The sequence below is a fragment of the Hevea brasiliensis genome, chromosome 10, assembly GCF_030052815.1.
Source record: "Hevea brasiliensis isolate MT/VB/25A 57/8 chromosome 10, ASM3005281v1, whole genome shotgun sequence".
In the NCBI taxonomy this organism is placed as follows: domain Eukaryota; kingdom Viridiplantae; phylum Streptophyta; class Magnoliopsida; order Malpighiales; family Euphorbiaceae; genus Hevea; species Hevea brasiliensis.
Genome location: NC_079502.1, coordinates 90,610,605 through 90,623,421, shown reverse-complemented (window position 1 = coordinate 90,623,421; position 12,817 = coordinate 90,610,605). Strand labels below are relative to the sequence as shown.

General features: G+C 34.8%; 1 protein-coding gene across 1 annotated transcript; it reads left to right on the top strand.

Moving 5' to 3' along the window:
- Window positions 1-8,216: 8,216 nt before the first annotated feature.
- Window positions 8,217-11,672, top strand: LOC110651448 (very-long-chain (3R)-3-hydroxyacyl-CoA dehydratase PASTICCINO 2). Its single transcript, XM_021806799.2, has 9 exons — window positions 8,217-8,421; window positions 8,523-8,634; window positions 8,808-8,826; window positions 8,975-9,063; window positions 9,251-9,304; window positions 10,350-10,420; window positions 10,524-10,605; window positions 11,069-11,165; window positions 11,275-11,672. Exons 1-9 carry the CDS (start codon window positions 8,351-8,353, stop codon window positions 11,343-11,345), a joined length of 666 nt encoding a protein of 221 aa, XP_021662491.2. The 5' UTR covers window positions 8,217-8,350; the 3' UTR covers window positions 11,346-11,672.
- The last annotated feature ends 1,145 nt before the right edge of the window (window positions 11,673-12,817 follow it).

Sequence of the window (12,817 nt, the reverse complement as noted above, 5' to 3'; positions counted from 1 at the left end):
TTGGACTCACTAATGCACCAGCAGCCTTCATGGACTTGATGAACAGGGTGTTCAAGCCATTTTTGGACCGTTTTGTCATCGTATTCATAGATGACATTCTGGTATACTCTCGGACCGAGGAAGAACACGTGTGGCACTTGAGGATGGTGTTGCAGACTTTGAGGGAGCACCAGCTATACGCCAAATTTTTGAAATGTGAATTTTGGCTAGAAAGCATCTCATTCTTGGGACACGTGGTTTCAAGTGACGGTATTCAAGTGGATCCCAAGAAAATTGAAGCTGTAACTTATTGGCTTAGGCCTACAACAGTCACTGAGGTGCGAAGTTTTCTGGTTTAGCCGCTACACTGAGCGTTTTGTACAAGATTTCTCCAGGATAGCGGCTCCCCTAACTAAGTTGACCAGGAAGAATGTTCCATTCATTTGGACAGATGACTGCGAGGTGAGTTTCCAAAAGCTTAAGGAGTGTCTAACCACTGCCCCTGTGTTGACACTACCTGTGAGTGGTGAAGGATACACCGTGTATTGTGAAGCCTCCAGAGTTGGCCTAGGGTGTGTTTTGATGCAGAATGGAAAGGTAGTGGCTTATGCTTCAAGGCAACTGAAGAGGCATGAGCAGAACTACCCCACCCATGATTTGGAAATGGCGGCTGTAGTCTTTGCACTTAAAATCTAGAGACACTACCTGTATGGTGAAGTGTGCGAGATATACACCGACCACAAGAGTTTAAAGTACATCTTCCAACAGAGGGATTTAAACTTGAGACAGAGGAGATGGATGGAGCTTCTGAAAGACTATGATTACACCATCCAGTACCACCCTGGGAAGGCCAATGTTGTAGCAGATGCTTTGAGCAGAAAATCTTACGCGGTTTGGCGCACATTTCAGTGAGAGAAGAGACCGTTGGTTCGGGAAGTACATGAGTTGATGGATCAAGGTTTAATCCTAGATCTTTCAGATGAGGGGTATTGTTGGCTCACTTTTCGGTGAGGCGGACTTGAGGATAGAGTTAGAGTTTCCAGACAGAGACCAACAATTGATGAAGATCATAGAAAGAGTACAAAGAAGGTGAAGGTGGTGAGTTTGGGTTTGCCAATGATGGCGCCCTAGTGCAAGGTTCTAGGATATGTGTGCCCGATGTGGACAACCTCGTAAATGAAATCATGCAAGAGGCACACTATACAACATGCAGTGTCCACCTGTGTTCCACCAAGATGTACCATGATGTGAAAGATAGCTACCGGTGGAATGGCATGAAGAGAGACATAGCAGACTTTGTGTCCAAGTGCTTGACTTGTCGAAGGTGAAGTTTGAACACGAGACCGTCGGGAAGCTGCAAGAGCTCCCTATCCCGAGAATGGAAGTGGGAAATGATTACTATGGATTTTGTGATAGGTTGCCTCGTACCACGCGAGGATATGACTCGATATGGGTAATTGTAGACCGCTTGACCAAATCAGCTCACTTCTTACTCAGAAGACTACATACTGCGTGACACGCAGTATGCGGCTCTACATTCGAGAAATAGTCATTGCATGGAGTTCCTGGCTTCCATAATATCGGCAGAGGGCCCCGATTCACTTCTGGTTTTGGAGAAAGTTGCAGAGGCACTTGGCACACAGATTGAACTTCAAGACACCTTCCACCTCGCAGACGGACGATCAGAAAGGACGATCCAAACATCGGAAGACATGCTTCGCATGAGTGTCTTGGATTTTGGAGGTCGATGGGATGAGCGACTAGCTCGTGGAGTTTGCCTACAACAACGATTATCACTCCAAAGATAGGGTTGGCACCCTATGAGGCATTATATGGAAGAAAGTGTAGGTCTCCTCTGTGTTGGACAGAAATGGGGAAGCGAAAGTGCATGATGTAGACCTAGTGCGGTACACTTGAGGTAGTTCCTTTAATCGAGGAACGGCGAGGCGGCTTTCGATGGCGTAAGAGTTATGCACCCAGACGGAGGGATGTGGAGTTTGCGATGGTCGACTATGTATTCATGAAGGATTCTCCACTGAAGGGATTCATGAGAGTTGGACAGAAGGGCAAGTTGGCACCTCGGTATATTGGAGCTGTTGTGGTTACCGATAGAGTGGAGCGATTGCCTCACGGTTGGAGCTACCACCCAACCTTTCTCACGTTCATCCTGTGTTTCACATCTCCATGCTCAGAAATACATTCTGATCCTTCTCATGTCTTGCAAATGGATGTGATAGAGCTAAAAGAGAACTTGACATTTGAGGAGCGACTGTAGCCATAGTGGACTACCAAGTAAGGCGGCTAAGATCCAAACAGATCCCTATGGTTAAGGTTTTGTGGAGGAGTCGATCGGTGGAAGAGTGCACTGGAGTCAGAGCGGGACATGCGTAGCAAGTACCCTTACTTGTTCAATGTATAATCATGTACTTTATTCTGCCTTGTGTAAAAATTCGAGGACGAATTTTCTGTAAGGGGGGAAGAATGTAACACCCCAAATTTTATTATTTATGAGTATTTTTGGTATTTTAATTTTATTTGAATTTTAGGAATTTTTTTGAGATTTTTCGGATTTTAAAAATCGGGTTCGATTTTCCGAAAATATAAACTTTGATGATTTTTAAAAATTAATTTAAAGACCACGTGGCAAAACTAAAAATATATTTGGAGTCTACGTATTTTTCTGAGTTTTCGGGAATTTTTTTCGGAATTTTTGGACCTCGTTTTCGGTCCCGAGGCAGAGTAAAAATTCAAAATTTTGTATTTCGAATCGAACCGGCTCTCTTTCCTTTTTCTTCTCCCGCGCGCGTCGTCCCTCTCTTTTCTCTTTCTTTTCTCTCTCCTCCCCTCCCCTGCGCGCGCGCGTCGCTCCAGTTTCTCCGGCCAAATTCGGCCGATCCGGCCACCGATTGGACCGGGTCTTGTGTCTAAAATCATCTACTCGGCGAGAGCTTTCCATAGACACCAAGAACGCCGAAATCCATCGAGCGGTTTGTCCGATTTTTGCTCGGGAAGATTTTAGCCCATTTCGACTTTTGGGCTAGATTTCTCGAAAACCGTGAATCCCACGAGGAAACCGAGGCCACCAGCACGCTCCATTCGTCGAGAGCTTCGCAACGACATAAATTTCGAATTTTTCCGACACCGTTTTTTGGTGGGTCCCACGGAACTTCGCAGTGTAATTTCGAGCATTAAATGAGCTTAGAAAATTCTGAAAAATTTATGTGCTAACCCCCGTGTTATGGGCTTCGTGTAGGTATCCTCGATTCGCGGAAATTCGACAGTTGACCGGGTCTGCAAATTTCGGGCCAGACAGACCCGTGACCGGAAAAGTCTCCGAATTGGGCCGAGGTTTTGGCTAGCCCCCCATTGTCAGACGTCCCGAGCGCGTCCCCGAAGTCGGAATCGGCAAAGGTAAACCCGAACCTAGTTTTTACGTAATTTTCTAGTGCTTAAATAGGATTAAAAATCCATAAAATATTCGTGGTAGCTTAGAAAATTACGATTCTTTTTGCAATAGCTTAGTAATATTGCTAAGGACCGCGGGGCAAAGTTTTATAATTTTTAGAGCTTGTTTGGGCAGTTTTTGCAAAAATGATCAATAATGACTAAATTGAAATTTTGCGTATTGTGATGGATGATTGATTTGATGGGCCCAGGAGTTGCTTTGTGATATGATTGAAAAGTTGTTGTATGGATTGATAGTATAGAAGTGAGTTTTTAGCCCTTTTGCGGGTTGGGTAGGTCCTAGGTATAGGGAGACTGCCGGATTTTACACGACTTAGGGCGTAATTGGTCTTTTTCTTTATTTGTATTGAGTCGATTGTATTAAATAAATGTAATATGATTGTCGGTGAGCCGATGACCTTCTTCCTCCGCCCAGCCGCCACAGTAATTTGTCGTCAAGTCTGTGAGTAAAATATTAATTTTAATTGTAATTTCGATATTATTATATGTTCAGCATGCCCATGCATCACTTATATGCATATATTTATTTAGTTAAACTCTAGGCACGAATTATGTTGCATTCATAACTGTTAATGTGCCATGAATGTTGTTGTGGTAATTTGGAGCAGTGTGCGTGCGTTGGCGTGCGTGTGATGTGGTGTGGACTATGGATAGGGGCCAGGCGATCACGGCTTGAGTAATTCAGGGACCCGATCCTTCGAGGTAGTCACGGCTTGAGTAATTCGCTGGGACCCTCGATTTGGTTATTAAGTGGAAGTCCGAGCTTGAGTAATTCGCTGGCACCATGTTGGATTTAAGAGAGCTGTATAGGGGATCAGCTCCCATATGTTATGATTGATACTACAGGGTGTATGAGTGCTCCAAATTACCTTTTTGATGTTATGATGTGAAAATGTTATATATGTTGCATTTCACTCTACAGGTTGCATTAGTTTCAGATAGTTATAGAGATTATAGTTAAGATTGATATTTTACTCTCTGAGTCGAACGCTCACTCCTGTTCAAAAATTTTTACAGCCACAGAGGCTATTTTGTTCTGGGTTAACCTGCCTTTTTACCTCGCAGGTTGTTTATCAATATTGTGTAATTTTAATTACTCCTAGAATTTCCGCATGTGTTAGCAGTAATTATTTGAAATTGGTCTGTAATATTATATTCATGTTAGACCTGTAAACTTAATATTTTAAGTCTGTTTGATGGATTGGATGAGGGAGCTGAGCTCCCATTTATTATTATGTTGATGAGTATGTGGAGGGTGAGCTGAGCTCCCCAATGGATTGTTTATTGTGTTTACAGGTCGGGTGAGTTGAAAACTCCCCGTTGGAAAGTCCATTTTATGGCCGGACTCTGTCCGTTTGTTTTCTTGATATTGGGCCCAAATGGGCCTTAGAGTTGGGTTAATGAATAATTAAGGCTTACTACGGGCCTCGGGGGCTTTAGGCTGGCCCAGGTCCTAGTGCCGGTCCGGCCCATAGGTTGGGTCGTGACAACTTTTTTTCTTTATTTTCATTTAAAAAAAATGTTTCCACTTTATATATAATTTTTATTAAAAAATAATTCAGATTATCCTTTGTCTTAATTTTTATATAAGCTCAGTGGCTTAAGCTTATACATTCTTATTTCTTTTTCTTTTCAAATTTTTTTTTATGATTTATCTTATTTTTATTTATTAAGCTTTTCTAAAAGAGAAATAAAATTATCTTGATTTTCATCCATTAAAGATGCAGAGGGTAAGAGACTTTTAAATTTGAAATTTTTTATTTATTTGTTTTTAAATTTATTATTTTAAGTACTTCAATTGATAATTTAATTTAATTTCTATTTTCTTGCTAAAATAGCCCAAACAAAATGCTAGCCCAACAGATAGAAAATAAAAGAAGATTATAAAATGAAGCTAGCCCAATAACATAAAAAATATCACTTTAGATGTTTAATAAATAAAAAAGAAAATAGAAATCATTTTACATAAAATTCATTTTTATCATGCTTAAAATTTTACTTGCTCTCTATATAAAGTTGTTATGTGGGATTGGTGAATGTGAATGTGACAATTTCTTATAATTCATATGAAATAAGTTTTATCAACTAAATTAAACTAACTTCATATGAATATAATTGTAAATATCAATATAAGCAAGTTTTTCATGGGGAGTTATTATGTAGCATATTTTTATTTGCATAAACATGGAACTGACCTCTTAGGCTTTTATAAATTTTTGTAATATATATATATATATATATATATATATATATATATATATATATATATATGTGTGTGTGTGAGAGAGAGAGAGAACTTAAAATGTATTTTTTTATTAAAAAATATTTTTTCATTTTAACATTTTTTTTAAAACTCAATTTGAAGGTGAGAGGCATAAACATGGAACTGACCTCTTAGGCTTTTATAAATTTTTGTAATATATATATATATATATATATATATATATATATATATGTGTGTGTATGCGCGTGTGTGAGAGAAAGAGAACTTAAAATGTATTTTTTTATTAAAAAATATTTTGTCATTTTAACATTTTTTTTAACACTCAATTTGAAGGTGAGAGGCAAAATTAAGTTTGTGCACGATTCCTAAGGAATCTGAACCGAATTGAATCGAACTGAAACTGAAAATTAATTGTTAATATAGGAACCGAACCAAAATTATTTTATTGTTTTGGTTCGGCTTTGATTTTTCATCAAGAATCAAATTAAAATTGAATCAAAACCGAACTAAACCGAAATTGAACCAAAAAACTGATTTTATACATATATATATATATTTTAGATACATTACATAGTTTCAATAAAGTTATATATATTATATGTAATTAAGAATGTTATATATATAATTTAATTTGTTATTAATTATAAATGTATACATGTAATCTAATATTAGCTTTTCTTATTTTTAATTATAAATACATTAAATCACTTTATAGTAATTAATTATCTTACTTCTTATTAAAAATTATATAATTGAAAAAATATATATAATAGTTGAATATATTTATTAAAATATATGTTATGAAATGACTTAATTTATATATATGTTCTTTCATATGATTGAATTATGATTTATTCAAAATGTAAGTGATACGATCTAAATAAAATATTTTGTGAGGTTTATGGTGATAGCCGAAAAGTATGGGCAAAAACAATATTTAAGAGTAAGTATTAATAATTAAATTCATTAAGTTTAAGATTACATTGGCTTGGCTATCTTATTTTTAATTTAAAAGTTTTAATTATAGTCTACAAAATTTTTATAAACATCTACTATATTAAAATTAAATTTATTTTTAATATTTAATATTGTGAATCAAAATTTAAATTAGTAAAAATTATACATTGTCAAACAAAATTTTAACTTTAAAGAGTTGAATAAAAATATAATGAAAAATTTATCTAAAGTAAAAAATTATATAATTTTGTACTCTTGACTTATGTTACATTAATCTTAACTCATATTATACTCGATAATTTATTATTATTTTATAATTTGAATAAAAATATTGTATGACTTATTTTGTGCAGCATTTAGCACTTGCCATTGTACAAAAAATTTAAACTTTTAATAGAGGCGCAACTTTAATCACTTATAGCATAGTAGTCCAAGTACAATCAAAGGGATATGAACAGAATGCTAATGCACTGAGCTATCCTCAACCCACCCCTAGCACCTTCTAAGGATTCGAACCGATGACCTATGCTCTTATATTAATTGTATGATCGAATGCTTACCACCGTGTTAAAATTTTAAACTTTTAATAGAAGCATAACTCTAATTCCTTATAACATAATAATCAAAGTGCCATAAGCTATAATGATTTGGGGAGGATGTATGCCCATTGAGCTATCCTCACTCGTTGTCAATATTATGAATATTTGGTGTTATCTTATATTTTTATGCGATAATTGTTAGTTTAATTTTAGTAGTTCTCTTGAGTAAGTTATTATGTTTATGTTATTTTATTAACATTTTATTTTGATATTGGTATTGTTAATTACTATATGCAAATCAATTTGGAAATATTTTACTTTTAAAGCATTGGATTCAACAATCAAGCCAAGAAAAAGACAAGGTTTTAAATTTGATTTAAAAAAAAAATAAAGGAAAAATCATTTAAGCTCAAGCCTAATCTGAACAAGCCAAGCCCCAAGAAGGATTTGGGGCTTAGAAGATTGGGATTAGGCTGGGCTATGTATTTAGTTCAGGTTTACAAGTTGCAACTGTAAATAGGTGTCTTCGAATGGGGCTGGACTGCTGGAGAAAAGCCCATAATATATAATCGGTTTATTTTTTTATTAAATTAAATAAATCAGGCAAAAAAAAAGAAAATCAAATTGTTAAAAAAAATACTAATAGAAATCAAATCAAATCATTAAAAAAATTAAATTAAATCAATTGAATTTAATTTTTTAATTTGATCAAAATTTATTAATCTCTAATTACTTTATTTGAATAAGTGAATAAAAAAATAATTTTATAAAATTCATTTTGTATCCATTTGCTATTTATATAGTGTAAAAATGTAAAAATATATTCGCAACTTCGGTTTTTATAATTTTTATTTTATCATTAATTTTTTTTTATTTTAAATTAATGTGAAATTTTTAAAAAATTGAGTGATTAAAAAAATGTAATTTTTATTATTTTTTTATTTTTTAATTATTTAATTATTATTTTAAAATATAAGATAATATTTCTTTTGTTTTATTTTCCTATTCAGTACCCACAAAATGTTATTCTTCATGATTTAAAAATAGTAGTTGAGCAGCCCACCGGTGCCACCTACATCTTAATTTCTTGTCTGATTCCCTCTTGCTCTACAGGTCTCGTTCCCCCTCCCCTTTAAATCCATAAGTCTCTCCTTTTCCTTTCTACTTCTGCTTCTAAGTCCCTCTAATGGCGGGTGTTTTCGAACTCCTGAGGCGCCTTTACCTCACCCTCTATAACTGGACCGTCTTCGTTGGCTGGCAAGTTCCAATCTTTTTCTTTTTTTCATCTCTCTCCTTTGTTTGAATCCCATCTCTTATGATTATTTTAATTTCAATCTTTAATAAATGAGAGAATTCAGGGCTCAGGTGTTGTTTCTTGCTGTGAGAACTTTGAAGGAATCAGGCCATGAACATGTCTATAATTCTGTTGAGAAACCTCTTCTTCTCGCTCAGACTGCTGCCGTTTTGGAGGTACGCCATTTTACGCTCTGTGTTTTTCTGGGAAAGTTTTTATTTTTTTTATTTTTTTGTCCCCTTTCCATATTAAAAAGGGTAAGAATCCATTTGGATTTCTATTCTATTCAATTGTCTAAATTTACTTTTTCTTCTTTCTGGGTTTGGTTTTGCGTTCTGCTTTGGATCAGATTCTTCATGGTCTAGTGGGTAAGTACGCTTTTCTTTTTTTCTTTTTCTTTTAATTGGTATTCTTCATTTCACTAGCTATGCTTTGCATTGAAGGATATTGAAAGGAATTCGAGAATTTCGTTTTTTCTCTTAAAATTTTGTTTACTTTCATTTGTGTATTGAAAAGGCTTGGTGAGATCTCCAATAACTGCAACACTGCCACAGATAGGTTCAAGATTGTATGTAACATGGGGCATCTTATATAGCTTCCCAGAGGTTAGATCCCCTTTTCACCTCTCTCTCTCTCTACTCCCCCAAAACCACCACCCACAACCCCACACCACCACCCCCCCCCCCCCCCCTCCCTTGCTAGTTACTTGTGTATTAAGTAGTATTGAATATTTTTATTCTGAATTAGAAAACAATCTGAAGTTGCAATGTTGGAGCATTTGATTCATTGCAGATTCGAACTCACTTTCTTGTTAGTTCTTTGGTCATCAGCTGGTCAATCACTGAGGTAAATATGTTGTACTAAATCTACAGGTCATATCAATTCTACTTCTTCCTTAAGTTACATGGTTTCTGTTTCTAGTTTGATTTTGGTTTATTGACATGTTATTAAGAAGTTTCAAAAACAGAATAGAATGAAGTGGAATTAGTTGTTATATCACTGGCCATTAGTTATAAACTACATAGGCACCAATTTTATTAAAAAGTTAGTGAATGAGATCCTGCAAATGCATGGAGAAATTCATGTATTTTTCTTTCTTCATTTTTCCTGGTGCTTATGTCATTTATATTCGGATATAATCAGTTCTGTTTTCGTTTGTTCTTCTCAAGTATAAACATATTCGGGTCATATTTTCATGGTCTCCAATTACATAAATAGAGGGGAAATGATTTAGAATTGAAGTTTTCAAGGCATAAATATTCGCTGTGGGCTAAGGGCATGGTATTTGGCAGAATTCAATTATTTAGGATATTATTGTGTTTTCTTTTGGCAAAATTCTCATTCAAGTGCATTTTTTTTTTCTTCCAAACAGGATGGGGGAATTTTCTCTTAGTTTTAAAACTTTCATGTACAAAAGCTCTTGAGTCTTGCAATATGAAATTACTATTTGCGTCATTACTTGCCATTGGCTGATCACAGTTGTTTTCTGTTTGTTAACACATGGATGGAGAGTTCTTCACCTTGGTTTTATCCAATCACAGCTCTAAGTGTATCTGTATCATAATATTAGCTAGTTGCTTGTAAGAAATATTTGAGGAAGTGGTTAAAGTCATTATTCTTGCTATGACGTCAATGAATATAACAAAGAATGTGAATGTATCAGCCATATTTCAGAAACATAACTAAAGACTAAACTTCTATGTAAGTCAAGATGTATCTGTTTGTCTGAACCTGTTTTTAGATGAGGTCCCCATAAACCAAAAGTAAAGCATTAACTACAAGTCTTTTCTTGTTGGATCAGTTCCAAAGTTCTCATGGGTGTGCTGGCAGTGAAAAATATGAGGATTTCTTGAGGCCTGTCTAAAGATTATTTTATTGCTTGCATTTGCAGATAATTCGATATTCTTTCTTTGGCACAAAAGAGGCTCTTGGTTTTGCACCTTCATGGCTCATGTGGCTCAGGTAAAACTAGTTGTATAATCTATATGATTTAACTCCCTGGAAAGGGATAAAAATGTTCTAGTTATATGTGATTAATTAAATAATATCAATTTGTTCTGTGCAGATATAGCACATTTTTTTTGTTGTATCCCACTGGTATCAGCAGTGAAGTTGGTCTAATATATTTTGCCTTGCCATACATCAAGGTAAACAACGATGACGTGCTATTTGCAGTCTATGAATATAATTTTGTGAACTGAACACCTGACATGCTGATACATGCTTGAAAATATCTTGTTGAGGTCACAAGGTGTATATTCACCCAGTCATTGGGTGGAATCCAAATTTATGGAAAGTTAGCAGGGTGTATTTGAAAGTAATTAGCTTATTTCATTATGCTACCTGACAGCAACCATATGATCGATCGTACACAACCATTCACTGTCAATAGGGATAGTAAGTTAGAATTTGAGTATGCTGAACTCTACTTCTGCATCACTAGATAGATGTGAAGGGAGATGGAAGTTTGACTTAGGAAGCTTGGCAGCCATTTAGTATTAATTCTGTCATGTTTTTAATGTTTTGAATATGAATTTCATGGTTTGAAGAGCATGTATATTATTTTTTTTAAACATGAATTACCAAAAAAAAAAACTTTGTCGTCTGCAGAAATCTGATAAGTATTGTGTAAGGATGCCCAACACATGGAACTTTTCTTTTGATTACTTCTATGCTGCAATTCTTGTACTTGGAGTCTATGTCCCAGGTATGAAATTATTATATCCTCCAAGGTAGATCCACCTCATTTATTTTCTTGGTGGGTTTTTGCTTGCCAAGTGCAAACTTTATTGGTCAAATGTCATCAACTATTGCAGGCAGTCCTCATATGTACAGCTATATGCTTGGGCAGAGGAAAAAAGCGCTATCAAAATCAAAGAGGGAGTAGAATGGAAGCAAAATTTTCTAATGTGGTTTATCATTACTTTATCCGGGTAGTGAGGTATTTTTATTTTGGAAAGGTTTTTGGTCAGCTTGATCTGTATTGAACATCATTTGGTTATTGAATTTACTGGGTTGGGGCGAGAGATTTATAGGAACAGCTATCTCTTGTGATGAAAAAGTATTGTGGTAATTGTCTTGCTGCTTCTCTCTCCCTCTCTCTCCTCTGCTGTTTATGTATGATCATGATTTTATGCTAGCAAGTGAAATGGCCATGTGTAGGTATGGATGGCTGTTAGCTGAACAAATTGAAGACTTCATTTATGTTGTTGAATTTGGTGGAGGACTCTATAATTATGGTAGTTAAACCACTGAAGGAATAGGTTATTCAGAAACTGGTCAAATAATCAAATTTCATGGCCAAAAAAAATCAAAGTCTTTGTTCATCAATACCCTCTTCTGCATTCAATTTAATTAAGCCTAAAATTTCCCCAACCTCCATCAATTTATAGTTAACAGTAATCATTAGAACAAGTCGGATGTGGCACATCCATGTTGAAAAAAATGTGTTATTTCCTTTCTATTCTGTGTCTCTTTTCTTCACGCATACACTCGTACTGGACCGAGAAATGGAGCGTGGAATTGCTGGTAATGACGGAAGCGAGCTCTCCGATCGTAGTATTGCTGAAAATGCTGTTGAAGAGCTTTGGTAAGCTTTATTTCTTCTCTATGTGATCGTCTGATTGAGATGAGAGGAAATCGCGACACAGAGTTGCATGATGGAAATAGGGATCTTCGTCGGTCCATGGTCGGAAAGGAGAAGAGTAATGTGGCTCAATTAGAATTAGCGACGACGGCAGAAGTCCTCGCGTGGTCGAATTAGAGCAAAAAGGGGACGGGCTCTTCTCTCTCTCTCCCGTATGTTTACACGAAAATAATAGGCGGAAAGGGGAAGGAATGGGTTTAAATGCGTTCTTTTACCCTTTGTTGTTTGGATTTTTAATTGTTAAAGGAAAACGGAAATGTAGAGAAATTAAAAAAAAAATGAAAATAAAAGAAAAGAAATTTAATTTATTTTGTAATGTTTGTTTTGAGAGAAATTAAATAAAAAATAAGATAAAATAAAAGAAAAAAAATAAATTACTTTGTATTGTTTATTTAGATTATTAGATTAGGAGATAAATATTATTTCTTTATTAAAATAATAAAACAAATAATTATTAAATATTTTATTATAAATTATATTAATTTCTTTTAATTTTTCACTCATTTTGGAGAAGAATGTTTTTAGTTAATTACAAATGAGTTGAGAAATATTTCTATTTCTTTCTTTTTTTTTCCTGTATTCGATATTCAAATCAAAAAATTTTGAAGAAATTAAATTTCTTTTATTTTTTTCTTTCTATTTTCTTTGATCTAAACAAAAGGTAATTAAATATCAGTTTAATTGTGTCATATCACTGCTTTAAATGAAAGCTT

Bases quoted from the DNA above. Each gene is read 5' to 3' on its own strand.
- LOC110651448 (XM_021806799.2), top strand. From the start codon at position 8,351: ATGGCGGGTGTTTTCGAACTCCTGAGGCGCCTTTACCTCACCCTCTAT. The intron at 9,305-10,349 runs GTAAATATGTTG...TTGCATTTGCAG, and splicing joins TCAGCTGGTCAATCACTGAG to ATAATTCGATATTCTTTCTT. The intron at 11,166-11,274 runs GTATGAAATTAT...CAACTATTGCAG, and splicing joins ACTTGGAGTCTATGTCCCAG to GCAGTCCTCATATGTACAGC.